This window comes from Mus caroli, unplaced genomic scaffold (assembly GCF_978045245.1).
Source record: "Mus caroli unplaced genomic scaffold, Mus_caroli_1 scaffold_12, whole genome shotgun sequence".
Lineage (NCBI taxonomy): Eukaryota > Metazoa > Chordata > Mammalia > Rodentia > Muridae > Mus > Mus caroli.
The window spans coordinates 27,389,486-27,405,679 of NW_028227267.1; the positions used below are offsets into that span (position 1 = coordinate 27,389,486).

At 39.7% G+C, this 16,194-nt stretch overlaps 1 protein-coding gene across 5 annotated transcripts in view; it reads right to left on the minus strand.

The window, feature by feature from the left end:
* Bmpr1a (bone morphogenetic protein receptor type 1A) overlaps positions 1 to 16,194 on the minus strand; it is a 90,424-nt gene that overhangs the window by 22,044 nt on the left and 52,186 nt on the right. For all 5 annotated transcript variants that reach the window (XM_029468796.2, XM_085828548.1, XM_029468794.2 and 2 more), the window contains 5 exons: positions 12,579 to 12,790; positions 8,686 to 8,848; positions 5,928 to 6,030; positions 346 to 442; positions 87 to 186 (listed from right to left, as the gene is read on the minus strand). In XM_029468796.2, coding sequence (XP_029324656.1) covers positions 87 to 186; positions 346 to 442; positions 5,928 to 6,030; positions 8,686 to 8,848; positions 12,579 to 12,645 — 530 coding nt within the window. In that variant the 5' untranslated portion in view covers positions 12,646 to 12,790. The remainder of the gene's footprint in view (positions 1 to 86; positions 187 to 345; positions 443 to 5,927; positions 6,031 to 8,685; positions 8,849 to 12,578; positions 12,791 to 16,194) is intronic.

Genomic DNA, 16,194 nt, shown 5'->3' on the forward strand with positions numbered 1-16,194 from the left:
TTACCTGTTTTTTTTTTTTTTTAAAAAAGAGATAAGACTAATATAGAATAATTAGCAATATATTTGTATAAAAATAAGTATCTTACTTATAACAAAAGCAGCTGGAGAAGATGATCATAGCGACTATACAGACAGCCATGGAAATGAGCACAACCAGCCATCGGATGCTGCCATCAAAGAACGGACCTGAGGACCAAAGTCAACAATAAGGTATAGTATCTTTCTGCTGCATCGTACAAAGAGGGTGAGAAAATAATTCATAGCACTGAATTCTAGGTAGCGTGGCTATTGTTACAGACAAGAACTTATAGAGAATCATGCCTGGACTTCTCTGGGCTGACCTACCTATAACAACAGGGGGCAGTGTAGGCTGCAAATACTGGTTGCACAAATTGGTCCGACAACATTCTATTGTCCTGCGTAGCTGGGCTTTCGGTGAATCCTTTAAGAAAAATAATGGAAAAATTAAAAGGCTTGACATATTAAATTGAATATAACTATCTTTAGTATTGGTAAATATAATTTATAACTCAGAGACAAGGATTTCCAAACATGTCAAGTGGGTTGAGGAGTACTGGTTAAGAGAGGTGGCTACAGACCACCAACCAGACATACAGCATGCCCTAAATGATCAGAGAACAGGTGCGGAAGACTTCAGTCATGGAAGCAGACATAGGGACTGCATGCTGACGTTTCAGTGCTGTCTGGGTGAAATGCCATTCTGAACTAAAATATGAATAGAAAGAGCCTGTACATCATTATGAAGGTAGCAAGAATGTAAGCAAAAATTGACCTCATTATTTTTAAATACCAGACATCCAGAATGGAAATAATCAGGTGTTACCTAAGAAGGGTGGAGTCTATGGCTTAAATCCCACCTGGGAAGACAGTAACATTTAGAAATGTCCAAATGTATAAATTATACATTTTAACTGAGTTTATTTTTTAAATAATTCCTTTGAAATTATCATAAAGACAGAGATATGATAGGGTTTTTGTTGCAAACTCTGAAATAATCCACCTAGAGAAAATCAGCATAGAAGAATGATTGCATAACTGACGATGAATAAATGAGGTGCCAAGCAGTCGTTCCCAAGAAGGCTGAATGAAGATCGCCTTGAGTAGATTAATGTGACAGGAAAACAAAGATGGATATCTTTGGCAGTCTTGGGTGAAAGATCTCTAAACCATGGATTACTGCCCACTTAATAGCAGATATGAAAGATGAAGACCCAATTCTCAATTTCTCTCATCTGTCTTCTCTACCAGAGATGACTATAAGAATAAAAGCAGACTACGCACCAGGCCATGGCCACTAATGCTCCACAGCTGTGCAGACAGTCATGTGAGTTCATACCTTCTAAGCGAGGAAGGAAGATGAAGACACTTTTAAGCATAATGCCTCAAAAACAGGCATAACTTAAAAGATTCTTTAACAGTGAGTGGGAAACTAGACAGCCACACATCAATGACTTCATTTAAGGGAAAGAAAACTTTTCCTAACAGATAGAAAGTAATTTAATAATTTAAAGAGGAAAAAAGAAAAAGAACTAGTTTTGCCAGTTCCTCACTTCGTGATCCTGAGTACCTAAGTCCGCTCCAGTTGCCTTACAGAGTAACCACAAGGCAACAAGATGGAATGCACCAAATACTTAGCAAACTAAATGCAAATAGAAAATATTCAATAAACTCATTTCTTCTTTCTCTGTTGAGTATGACATGAATTCCAGGGTCTTAAATAAGCCAAAAGAAACCTTCGGCAGTCTTTCAAGACCTGATGTGCCTTTATCACAAACAAGTTATAGCAGACTCACCTTACATCTTTCTTACATGCGTTAACGATGCATCAGGTTGAAAAAATAAAAAGCAGTATCTAGAATGTGGAATATGGGGTAACAGCTTTCTCTTTCCTACACTCTTCCCCACTCTCCATCCAAGTCATCTTACCTATCTGTACACTAAGGTAGGGAATAAAAACCCTATGGAAGTGAGGGGAGGGAACCTGAAGCTATACGCCTCAGCAGTTAAGAGCACTGGATGCTCTTCCAGGACGCAGGTTTGATTCCAAGCAACTATGTGGCAGTTCCTAACCATTTGTAATTTTAGTTCCAAGGGATCTGACACATTCTTCTGGCTTCTCTGGGCACCAGGCATGCTCATGGCGCACATATATACACGCAGGAAAATCACCTACAAACACAACTAATTGATTAATTATTTAATTAGTATCCCAGAGAACAATTTATTTGGCAGCTATGAAATGGAAGAGTCTGGCTTAAGTAAACAGTATGTGCTTGGGCCAAAGATAGTACTCAGAATGCACTGAAGCCAAGTGACAATGAACGGAGTGAGGGTCTGAGGACGGACTCCTCTCACAAGGAAGACAGGACAGTGCTCTAGAGGTGGGGTAGTAAGACCACGAAGTGCATAGGAATCATTTATCTATACCTCTACCTAGCACGGAGACAAGATCAAGAGTGAGATTAAGAGATGACCTCCGAGGATCAGTAGTAGTTGTAATAGTGCTGAATAGTCTTGTGCCAACGTGACTCAAACTAAAATCATCTGAGGAGGGAACCTCAGGGACACTGGGTATAGATAATACAATCTTCAACTGAAAATAATTTCACTTAATATTTCCCCATTTGTATCCCTTCTCTTGCCTTACTGCTCCAGCTAATGCTTCAATCACAGTATAGATGAGCAGCAGGGACAGTGGGCAGTCCCCTCCCATTCCTAATTTTAGTTTATTAATGGTTTTATTCATTTAGGATGACACGGGCCATGGCTTTGTCATACATAACTTTATTATGTTGGCGTATGTTTCCTCAGTCCTACTTGTTCTTGGGATTTTATTAAGAATGCATGTTGACTCTTATCAAACTTTTTCTTTTACTGCTTCCATTGTGATGATCATATGATTCTTGTATTTTTTGTCCATGTATTTGGTTTGTTACATTTATTTCTTATATATGTTTTTTAAAAAGTAAAATAAAAAATAAATAAATAAATAAATTTTTTTTAAAAAAAAAGAAGAAAAGAAAGTACTTTCCTAAAATCTGTGCTGTGGGCCAGCCTGTCAGGTATTTTCTTAATTACTGATTGATGGGTGCAGCCCATTGTGGGTGGTACCATCCCTGGCCTGGTGGGTTCTCTAGCATAGCAGGCTGAGCAAGCAAGCCATGGGAAGCAGGCCGGTAAGCAGTAAGCAGCATCTCTTCATGGCCTCTGCATCAGCTTACAGCCAAGCCTGGTAACCCGAGTCAGACCCTCAGTACCCACAGGGCAGGAGAGCAGACTCCACATGTGTCCTCTGACTTCCACACGACTTGCTGCACATACTCTTAATGCATAAATGCAACCCCCAAATAACCCACCCTACAGCCACCTAACATACCAACATAGTCCATATCCCCATGTCTTTTTGCTGGTGTTTTCATTTCTAAGCACAGAACTGAGTAGAATTTTCAGATACTGACATCCCAGGCCCATGATCTCTTAACTAGAAGGGTGATTATGGAAGGGAAGAAATGGGACTTGAGAAGCTCTGTTCAGACCGTACTTAACAAAAGAAATTCAGCAAGTATAGATAATAAAACCATGTGCTCAAAATTCTACCGTGCAACAGTATGCGCACACCTAGGGATACAGGTGACATTACTGGATACTGCTCAAGATGAGGTAAACTTTAACATTTACTAGATCTTACTATGTTATTTCATTTGATATATAAAATTCCTAAGAAAATAAGCTCCTTGCCCAAAGTTTCACAGCTCTTATCAGGAAGCATATGAATTTGGACAGATGATTAAACTTGAAAACTAACTTATACTAAGTTTGGGACCAACTCAGTCTAGAAGTTTGTAGCATTCTTGTTAATCTTGTTGTAACTCAGAGCCTGTAACCACTGCTCCTCCTTGAGATTTTAAAAGTGGTTTACAAAGGCATACAAAGTTGATAACTTGTTAATGACATAAAACTGGAAGAAACAAATCCTTTCAAATCTGAACAAATCTTAACGTATTACAATTTGACAAATATGTGACAAATTATAAAACCACCTCATTCCTATATACTTACATCAAAGGACCAGCATCGCTAGTGAAGAGTGGGGTGGGGTGGGATGGCTGGCATGGAAGCAGACTGAGTTAGAGACACAAGGGTTTAGTTGGCAAAAGTTCACTGCCTTAAGAATACAACACAGCTGCTAGAATACATGTGGCTGCATTCAGAATAAGAGGAAGATTTTCTCTACATACAGCACACTTGATTGTGCACTACACTGGCACTCTGGAGTGTAATAACTGAATGGCTATGTAAGAGGCTTCTAAAGACACTGAGATTTCCCTAAGAGGAGAAGACCTTTGGGGAGCAGATAGAACGACTTCACTCTCACACTAAAAGCATTCTGAGGAGAGCTTAGGTCTGTTTGTACCAGAGAGACGGGGAGCAGATTCCTTTTTTTGTTTGTTTTTTTGCTTTTTTTTTTTTTTCTTTTTTGAGACAGGGTTTCTCTGTGTAGCCCTGGCTGTCCTAACTCACTCTGTACACCAGGCTGGCCTCGAACTCAGAAATCCGCCTGCCTCCCAAGTGCTGGGATTAAAGGCATGTGTCACCACTGCCCAGTCAGGGAACAGATTCTTGTCCAGTGACTTCAAGTATAAATCTTAACTCTCAAGTTTCCATCAAGCCTGCCAGTTCTCAATACGGCTAATTTTCTGACATAAGTGACATTTATAAATAGTTCTATTCAGAGATGCTTTTCAAAAACATTGACAGGATCTCTTAAGAAATTCACATGATTTAGAAAATACTGAAGGAATCCTCTCTATTCCCGCTCTTCTCAAGTAGCTGTACAGAAACCCTGTATTAGTTGTTCTTGACTGCTGTGATCCAACACCATGACCATGACCAAAAGCAACTTACATAACAAAGAGTTCCTTTGGGTTTATGGATCTAGAGTTAAAGTAGTCCATGACAGTGGAGTAAAGGCATAGCAGCAGCAGAGCAGACTAAGGACCCACACTTCAAACCACAAGCAGAAGGCAAAGTAGCACGAGGTAAGGTTTTACCCTTATGATCTGCCCCAGTGACACACTCTCTCCAAACAGTGCAGACCACCGGAGAGCAAGTATTCAGATGCCAGAGACCTGGGGACAGCTTATACAAATCACCACATACTGAAACAAGGACTTAACAGTGTTGTCATGGGGAAACAATTGTTACTATCTTAAAGTCTTTTCAAAACATTTTACACTCTACACATAAATATAACATTTTTTTTGCATTAACCACAATCAGGATGATTCAAAACTGAAAGTAAAGCAATCTAGAACTTCAATTAGTAAAATCCTATTACTTGATGAGAAAGGCTTTCTTTAGAAAATTGTGTGACCACAGTAGTGTGAAAGAGCAGTCTACTTCTGCTAGGGAACTCAACTCTGTTCACAAAGTTCTACCTTTCTTTATTTCTTGAGTTACTGTTGGGATAATCTCTTGTGTTCTGTGTAAAGGCTGTCTCTGTATTACTCAGAGGCTGATTTCTGTACAGGCCCAATAGTGTTATTTTTAGGAAGCACCACTTGTCTCAGTGTTTTTTAACACTCTTCTCCATTACCTCTGACTGGTTTAATAAAGAGTTGAGCAGCAAAGCAGAAGAGGATTGGCAAGACTTCCGGGCAGAGATAGGAACTCTGGGAAAGATCTAGGCATGGGATTTTGTCAGCCAGAAATGAAGAAACAAGGTGCCAAGACTGAGAAGAGGTAACGAGCCATGAGTAGAACAGAGATTAGTATGAACGGATTAATTTAAGTTATATGAGCCAGCAAAGGCCAAGCTTTCATAATTAATAAAAGGTCTCTGTGTCATTACTTGGGCAGATGGCAGATTGAGACATTCTGGTGATAGGTTACAAATTCGAACTCACCTTGCATTGAAAATCAGAGCCTTCATACTTCATACACCCAGAAGTTAATGTGGTTTCTCCCTGATCATCTTCTTCTATAATGGCAAAGCAATGGCCATTAGTTCTATAAGAGAAAAACAAAAATACAATTTCATATTAGAAAGAGCAGAGAATTGTGGTACACATGCACTCAAGAGGCGAAAGCAGGAGAATCTTGAGTTCCAGGTCACCCTGAGCTACACAGAGACTGTCTGATAAAGAAGGCCAGAGAGATAGCTTAGTGGTTAAAGGCACTGGACACCGAGCCTGAAGACTGGAGTTTGATTCTAAAACCCAAATGGTGAAAGCAAAGAACTAATTCTGACAAGCTGATGTGTTCACATGTGCACAACACACATACATACCAAATAAATGAATGTAAAATTTTGAAATAGTCATACAAAAGGACTGAAGATATATGAACTGAATATAGCCTTCAATACCTTGTTTTATACATTTAAATTGCATTGTCATGTGATTAGCAAAACCAATTTAGATTTAAGTTACATCAAGGGCAGTGTGCGTAAAGTATTGAGAATTCTGTCAAGTGGACAGGGGGCTCTACTACTAAATGCTCCCCATGTGTATGCGGTCATGCTAACTCCTCTGCCTGTCATACTCACAATCACACGCTATAGATACATGGTAGGAGATAAAAACAAGCTTTTCTGAAAAACAGTTCAGCAGACCCTAATGACATAGCAAAGTATATTTGGGAAGAACAGATGACTTAGATCTGAAAGTACATCATAATAAATGGGACTGGAAAGCAGAGAGAAGGTATGAATAGTTCATTTTTAAATTTTTTACATAAATATATTTGTTTTACAAACTTTTACCACTTTATAATTTTTTTTTAAAAAAGACTTATTTATTATTATACATGAATTCATTGTAGCTGACTTCAGACATACCAGAAGAGGGCATCAGATCTCATTACGGGTGGTTGTGAGCCACCATGTGGTTGCTGGGATTTGAACTCAGGACCTTTGGAAGAGCAGTCAGTGCCCTTACCCGCTGAGCCATCTCACCAGCCCCTATAATTTTTTTTAAAAGATTTATTTATTATATGTAAGTACACTGTAGGTATCTTCAGACACACCAGAAGAGGGCGTCAGATCTCATTATGGGTGGCTGTGCGCCACCATGTGGTTGCTGGGATTTGAACTCAAGACCTTTGTAAGAACCGTCAATGCTCTTAACCACTGAGCCATCTCTTCAGCCCAAGTTTTACCACTTTTGTATCAGTGTCCTTGAGTTTTTCCCTTAGCAAATATAGGAAGGATAAATTATACAATTTCATACACTAAGTTTTATAAATTATATCTAGTTTATTCAAAGAGCACAGAAAACTACAAAATTTGGCCTTCCTTTTTAATTCTACAACAAGGAGACAATTAATTGACTGCTGAGACTGAATTGCACACAGCTGTTTTTGTTTGTTTTTGTCCAGAAGTGTAGTGGAAATTTGGTTTCCTAAACAACCTAGCTATGTGAATATATTTTTACTTTAATTCCAGGTGTGGGATGGGAGGCTGCTTCAGATTGTCCACAGCAGCTGGCTACAATTGCCTCATGCTCTAGCAGGGATGATTCTGCCAGCTGAAGAAAGTTGATGTTTGGAATTCTGGGCACTCTTGAGAGGGTATAAAAATGTCAGAGCCCTAGGAGGCTGCGGCAGCAGCTGCTCCCCTGCTGCTGGGTCCTGCTGCTGCTTTTGCTGTTTTGCTGGATTGCTGGTTGGAGATACCCTGACAACGAAGACTGAATCTGCCCCAAGGAGCTTGATGTCCCTAATCAGTAGGAAGTAGCCTAATGCGATCTATGGTACCCATTCTCCTGTAACCCTCTTTCTCTCCTACCCAGTGTTGGAGGCTTGGTAGGGGTTGGGGTGGAGAAGGGCAGTAGATACTAAGAAGCTAATAAAGTAGCCAAGAAGTAACATGAACAATTCTTCAATGTGCTCCAAGATATGGACCGTGGACACACAATGGTCGAGCATGTATAAGTGCTCTTGTCTAGACTGCCAATCTTGAGTGCCACTCTTGGATCCCACATAGTAGAAGACGACTTCTGCAAGTTATCCTCCAATCTCTTCATGTATATCTACACACGTATCTTGCACGCATGCACAATACATACACGTTTAAAAGATATGAACTCAAGTTACATGACCATTTGCAAGTGGACTGAATGGTTAACATACAGTTAAGTCATATAAAGCAGATGTGGACTAGAAATCCAGAGAGAGATAACAAAACCATCACAGTACATTCTTGTGTATCTACACTCTGCTATAACTGGCTAAGGCAGCAATGAGTAAACATTTTGGTTTTTTGTTTCGGTAATCTACAAAAGAGAAAACATTTGCTACAAGGAGTAAGTACCATTACATTCATTACTTTAAAAGTCAGCAAAGAAACAAAAAGTAAGTCAGGCACAGTGATGCATACCTTTAATCCTAGCACTCTGATCTCTGTGAGTTCAAGGCCAGCCTGGTCTACACAGTGAGTGCCACGTCTATGTAGAAAGGACCCTGTCTCAAAACTCAAGATAAACAAAAAAGAAGCTGTACCATGATATAACTAATAACTATCAATTGTTTAATGACAGACAACAGTATTTCTATATTCAAGCCAAGAATCCTTTCTTTCCATGGAAAGATACCATATACAAAGGGAAAAACCCTTGTCTGGGTTTACTATTCATCTAACTCTTAAGGACTGGACCAAATACTTACATGCATGTGTTATTAATAGCATCATCTGGGCAGTGTCCTGAGCAATAGCACTTTAAGAAAGGCAAGGTATCCTCTGGTGCTAAAGTCACTCCATTTTCTGGCTTCTTCTGGTCCAAGTCTGATTTCATACCAGTGCCATGGAGCATACTATCTAGATTCTGCCCTGTATTAAAAAAAAATGAAATTTGTAGACAATCATGCTTGAAAATTTGTTTAGTTACAATCTACAATAAAGAATGTTAAGTTCCCTTTATCATAATATCTGTTGATATTATACCTTAAAAGTAAATTTCATATAATATCAATTTATAAAGTATTATATACAGAACTACTGTACCAGATACTGAGATATATGGAGACTACCCAGTTGCAGTTTTATACTAACTAATGAAAGACAAACAAAAACGACCAAAAAAGAGCAGGGCAGAAGAATCCCTCTCCCTAAAGGCTAAGAGCTAAGCACTGGAAAACCTTTGAGAATTAATTCCAGGACAAGTCCTACTCTAATGGTCCTCTAGTGTTTTGATTTCCCTTCCCTTCTCTCCCCGCCCCACCCCCAACCTTCTGACTCCTCCTCTCTGCAGCACTCTTGGCTTTTCTTTAAATAAACGGTTTGAAACAGCCAACTGGCCATTTGACTGACAACTGGAAGACTCCTCCCTGGTGCCTAGATGCCTCCACTGAGGAACTGTCGAAAAAGCAGCTCTTTCACAACCCGCAGTGCCCTCACTGTGTCAGACTGGCTGTTTTGAACATGCCAGGGATGCCTCTGAGGAAATACCACACCAGCTGAGGGACCTCTGCAACCACTGCTTCTGCTGAAGTTACAGCTCAGCTTCAGAAAGCCTCACTCCTCACAGTGCTCCAGGCTCATTTATCATGAAGGTATTCATAAAGGATTTTAAAAAATAAAAACGCTCGTCCTAGGAACCAAAGTCAAAATTACCACAGCTAGGAGGTTGCTAACAGAGGCAGACTGGAGAGGCTATGAGAAAGTATGAACAGCTAAGCTAGGTATCCCAGGTGGCTGTAAGAGTCCCTGAAAGCTTCCTAAAGTTAAGACCCAAACCTGTCTCAAAAAAAACAAAAAACAAAACAAAAAAACAATCAAGAAACAAACAGCAAAGCAAACCAACAACAAGAGGCAGGATGCTGATGCCTTACAAGGCCCAGAGTGTGCCCTGATCTGAGTACCTAGAGCAGTAAGCCTCTCATTTTCAGCCTGGAATAAGTCTTCTTTGAAAACCTGACCTGTAAGTCTATGGCACTAAGGAGTTCAGAGCTGCCAACACTGAGGAGTCTGCCTCTCCCATATTTGTGATACCCATGTAAACAGATCTCCAGCCTGTCATGTATGACAGTTACAGTTAACTAGGGTATAAAATAGAGACTTCAGGAAAGGCTGAGATAATTTCTAATGCCTTCAGTATGGTGGAGGTTGGGGGGGGGGCATTTCCACTTTAATTTTTTGGTTCAAAACTTGTAACTAGCTTTTAAAAAGAGTCATATTTGAATGTCTCTGTGAAAAGGGAGTTACTAAGCACCTTGCAGAGAACCCTAATTGCCTAAGTAAGGGAACTGAAAGCATGAAATAGTCCTGAACTCTACCTTTCATGCCAGGGTCATTGGTCTGAATCCAGACCACACTATAAAAAATTTGCAGAAGGCATGTAATAAAGCCAGGATCTTGCATTATAGAGTTTATGGCCTTAAATGGCAATACATGACACGGAATTTTTAAACAAAATCACGTGGAAAGAATGGTAAGCCAAAAGGATTAAAGAAGTATGAATTTCACTATAAATATGAAGTGGTTCAGTAATGTGAACTCAACTGTAAATTTAGCAATACTGATGTACTACTAAATAAGAAAAATAACACATATGCATACACTGACAGCAGGAAAACAGAATGTAAGAGCCAGAGATTCCATAATTTGATTCGTATGTATGTATGTATAATCTATGTATGTATTTAGGTTTTCTACTGGCCTCCAACTCAAGAGATCTTCCTGCCTCTGACTCCCAAGGGCTAGGATTAAAAATGTGTACCTCTACCACCCCATAACTTAAAATTTAATGATCTTATGTCTCTTATGCTTTTAAAAATATGACTTATTTTTATTTTATGTGCAAGCATGCATGTCTATGTGAGGGTATCATATCCTTTGGAACTGACTCAGGTCTAAGGCAAACCCTATGTGAGCTGCCACATGGATGCTGGGAATTGAATGAGTGTCCTCTAGAAGAGCAGCCAGTGCTCTTAACCACTGGAGCCATTTCTCCAGCCTTCAGTTTCTTCTTTTCTAAATTAGTAATTATTTTATTTATTTACATCCCAAATGTTGCCCCACTTCCTGGTTTCCCCTCCCAGAGTCCTTCTCCCCATCCCCTCTCTCCTTCGCCTCTGAGAGGGTATCCCCCTTTTCTGGGGCATCAAGTCTCTACAGGATTAGGTACCTCCTCTCCCACTGAGGCCAGACAAGGCTGTTCTCTCTACATATGTGCCAGAGGACTCAAACTAGCTTGTATATGCTCACTGGTTGGTCATCCCTAAGTTTCTTATACTTAATATTCAGAAAATAAATTTACCTCTGAGTAAGTATTTGTTAATAAAAACAAATACTGAAAAGGAATAGCCTTCAAAGATACCTCACAACTTAACAGAAAGGTATTGGGTTATGTATTTTCATATTTCACAGATAGAACTGTCTTGAGCCACTGGGGCCTGTGAGCAAAGCTCAGACTTTATTGTAGTAACTCAAAAATATAAAAAAGCTTTATGCTGTTACCCAAATTTCTTCATGTGGACGAACAATCCTCAACATTCAGAACTAAATATGAAATTAAAATTTATAAAGCCCAACTCTTCAGAAAATGAAGATGGCAGGCTAGGGACTGGGGCGGTTGGAAGCCAGTCTAGCCAATTAGCAAGCCCCAGGTTCACTCAGAGAGCCTTGGGAGACGCCCAGTGCCAACTGCTGGTCTCTACATGTAGATGCACCCATGTGTGCACAAACATAACACATATACATACACAAATTTAATGTATCTTAAAAAAAAGAAAACAGGGGCTGGTGAGATGGCTCAGCAGGTAAGAGCACCCGACTGTTCTTCTGAAGGTCCTGAGTTCAAGTCCCAGCAACCACATGGTGGCTCACAACCATCTGTAAGGAGATCTGACTCCCTCTTCTGGTGTGTCTGAAGACAGCTGCAGTGTACTTACATATAATAAATAAATAAATAAATAAATAAATAAATAAATGAAAACGAAGATGGTGGTAAGTTCTATCTAAAAAGCTCTTACGAAGCAACGCTAACTTTTCCGTTCAAAATACTGCCCTAATCAAACCAATCAGGGAAAATCTGTACGAAAATATAGATCATCAAATTTTAAGTTCCAGTTTGATCTATACATACACAGTATGCAACAGAGGTCACAAATAGACTGTTAATACTCTATGGAGAAATTTTAGAACTTAGCACAGATAAGCAAGTGTATTTTCTAAATTCTCATGACAATTAAACAATTTTGAATTATTATTTGTGCTTATTCCTTGTTGTGTTTTGAAAACGACAGGGTATTGTCAGAGTTCAGTATCAAATTCCTATCGCTTCGTGGTTTAGGTACTAAGTTGCAGATTATCCTCACAAGGTGAATCTCAAGCTATGTATCGTGCCTAAGTTAAGAAAATGGTTCAGGGAGGCTAAGATGTTTAAAAGGTGTCTACACGAAGCTCACAATTTCCTTTGGAATGTTTGTTATTTGCTTCTTTACTTAAGGTTGTACTGATATGGCTGGCCTGTTTAGAAAGGAACATGAGCTGAGAGCAGATCAAAGACTTTAAGTGCTTTATATATAGAAATGACTTACAGAAACAAGTATCAATTTACCTTGAACATGAGAAATGATGAACAGACAGGCTCCCAATAATCTGATGTAAGTGTATAGCTGAGTCATTGTCCAATTCGCACGCGTCCTGTGCACGGCCCTTTGAATGACTGGTCCTGCTGTCTCACTAGCGTAAGTGGCCTTACTGAATGAGGCTTCCTTACAGAACAAAATCACTTGGCAATGACTTTCACCTGCTGCTTTCTTCAGAATTCTGGAAAAGAAAAATGAACAAGGCAATGAATATACTGAAAAATTGGAACATTTCCAGGAGTAGAGAAGAAAACAAGCATAGCCAGACTTTTAAATACAGAAATATGCTTTTTAAAAATTGTGGTGTGATCAACTCTAAGACCTTGCATATGCTATAGTCTGTAGCTGAGCTACAGTCTTAACTCTGCTGAAATATATTTTTAGAGATTAAAGCTATCCTTTTTTTTAAGGCACTGTATTTACAAAGCCTAAATAATCTAGTAGAAAGTGGCAATCTCTCCTAACTTCAAATCAGCCAAGACAAGCATACTGAATATCTCAGTAGTGTTGTATACATGTTAGGTCTCCACTAACTACTTGGGAAGCGGACAGGACAGAAGTCCCTTACACCTAGGAGTTCTAAGGCAAGATGGGCAACAGCAAAGCAACTCCAGCTCTACAAAAATAACAAGAAAAACAGAAAAAAAGAGAGAGAGAGAAAGAGAGAAAGAGAAAAAGAAAGAAAGAAAGAAAGAAAGAAAGGTAGGTCTCCTTCAATAGCTTTCTCTGTTTGCACTAGTGTAATTAAATTATTTACTGCTGTAATGAGTGTTTCAGCTGGGCGTGGTAGTATACACCTCTGCCTCTAACTCTGCACTTGGAGTGGGGGTGGGGGTGGGTCTGAGACAAAAATACTACAAGTTCTCGCCAGTCCGGGCTATGTAGCCAGAATCTGTTTCAGTGTAACAGCCACCTCTACCACCAGTATTAAGAAGAAAACAGAAGCCAGGAGATGGTGGCGCACGCCTTTCATCCCAGCACTCAAGAGGCAGAGGCAGGCAGAGCTCTGTGAGTTTGAGGCCAGCCTGGTCTACAGAGCGAGTTCCAGGACAGCCAGGGCTACACAGAGAAACCCTATCTCAGAAAGCAAAAACAAACAAGAAGCCTGTGACAACTATAAACTCAATACATTATCTGTATGCAGAACAGTTCTACACTATGAATTGTAATCTCACCAAGTGTTGATTGAAACACACTGCTATAACCATAGACGCTAGCTTACAGGAATGGAAAGGACATACACATTACTTCATTTATATACAAATGAAAACCAAAGGTCACAGGATGTAAGAGGAACAGACAGCAGAAAGGGAGACAATACTAATGGAATGGGTCACTAAATCCCTCCAAAGCTCAAGTCCTGTATAACAGTGTTCTTGCCATTAGATATTATTCATAAGGGGCTTATTTCATGCATCAGCCTACATATCACACACCAAAACTATAGTCATAATAGAAAAACAGACTCATCTTTCAGGAAGTTCATAGTCACCAAATGAGACATTTAAATACTCTAGCACAGCGGGTCAGAGCACAGTGATAGAGCTGTTTGTGGGAGGTTCTGCATCTCAGGGGAAAGAAAGAAAAGATGGAAATACTTTTGACACACAACAAGATAATAACAAATGTAAACATATTCGCACTAAGTGAAAGGTAGGAAAAAAATAAATGTGAAACCCTGGAGGTTCCAGATCTATTCAAGATGGAAAAGCACCCTCCCCCAAATCCTGAGGAGTAAGACTTGGGGTCCTATGTGAAGAAAAATAATCAGTCAAACTAACAGTCTGTGCAAAGATATTTCTGAAGAACAGAAAAACAGAGGACAATGCTTCTGAACTATGGAGAATACAGTAGTGCAATACAAAAGAGGTTGAAAGACAAAAAGGTCAAGGACCCTAGAAAGATTTGGGTTTTAAAATGCAAGATGGATGGATGGATGGTGTCAGCCATCCAGTTTTTACATAATGAACCAGAGAGGGCAAGAGCAGAAACATAGCAGGAGTGGGAAGACTGCTGTGAAAATGGAGAGAGTGACAATAGTGCTAGGATCAGAAGTGGCAGGAGCACAGAGTGAATACAATTAAAAAGCAAGACTCTGCAGTACTTGGTAATGGCTGGATGCAGGGGTCAAGGAGCGCGAGGAGTCAAAGGTGACTCCCACGCTGCCCGTCTGAGCAATTACTGAAATGTGAAGAAGCAGATTTTTGGACAAAGTGAAAAAAAAGAGCGTAAGGGTTCAGATTTCGACACTGAGATTACCCAAAAGGAACGTCTGCTGGGCATCAAGCGTAAAGGAAACATCTGGGGCCGAAGATACAAATCTTCCATTATGTCAACAGCTTAGAGATACTAAAAGCTAAGGCTCTTGGATGAAAGAGTCCTACAGCACTGTTTAGTTAGAAATTGCACTAATGGCCAGGCATAATGGTGCACGTCTATAATTTCAACACGGATGGCCAACACAGAGGTAGAGGGTAGAGATCAGCATTGGCTACACAGTAAGACCCTTATCTAAACTCCCTCTCCATTAAGTCAAAAGATCACTGTTAAGACCTGACGTATGTTCACAGTCACTTTGATACACCCCTCAAAGAGTGAAGTCTAATTCCCCTCCCTTGAATATAGGACTAGATTTCAAGACTCATTTCTAATAAATAAGATGTAAACATAAGTGACTTTCTGACTAGGTCATGGATGTCCTCTTACTGAAGCCAGCAGCCATTCTAAGCATATTCAAGCAGCCCCTCAAGGTTCAGGCAGCAACAAATAGGTGATGATTCTCCTGCCTCAGCCTCCAAAGTGCTGGGATGACAGGCATGTGCCACATCGCCCTGCTGCTCTGGGTGGATTCTTGAGAATGCATGTGATGATAAATGCCAGCTGCCATGAGTTAATAAACTTTGGAACAGTACATTGGGGATAACAGATAAACTAATTTTGTGAGAAACAGACGGAAACATAAAAGCCTGATCACTACAAGCACAATCAGGAAAGAAGTCTGAAAGAGTAGTCAGGTGAGAGAACAATACAGCAACACCCATACCAAGTGCCCAGAAAACTGTAACATTACGGATATGTTTCTTCAAAGAAGTAGCCAAGAGCATGCTGTTTTAACATGATTTCCACAAGACCTACTTTGGAGAGAGATAGAAAAGACTCTTAAATTCTTCATTACTATCGATTTCCCCGTCTGTGTTATGTTATAGATTCAATTCCATAAAAATAACACTAGGTTATTTATCAAGGTAAAGACAGTTTTCATATTATATACCAGAGAACAATTTTTTAAAAATATTTATTTGCTATTTATTTTTATATGTAAGTACACTGTATCTGTCTTCAGACACACTAGGAGAGGGTGTCAGATGTCATTAAGGATGGTTGTGAGCCAGCCACCATGTGGTTGCTGGGATTTGAACTCAGGATCTTCGGAAGAGCAGTCAGTGCTCTTAACCACTGAGCCATCTTTCCAGCCCCAGAGAACAATTTTTATGGGGTAACTATGATGGCAATTTGCTTGGTTCCAAATGTCAGTGCTAGTTTACTTGAGTCATGACATTAACAATGTTAATTAATTTATGAAGG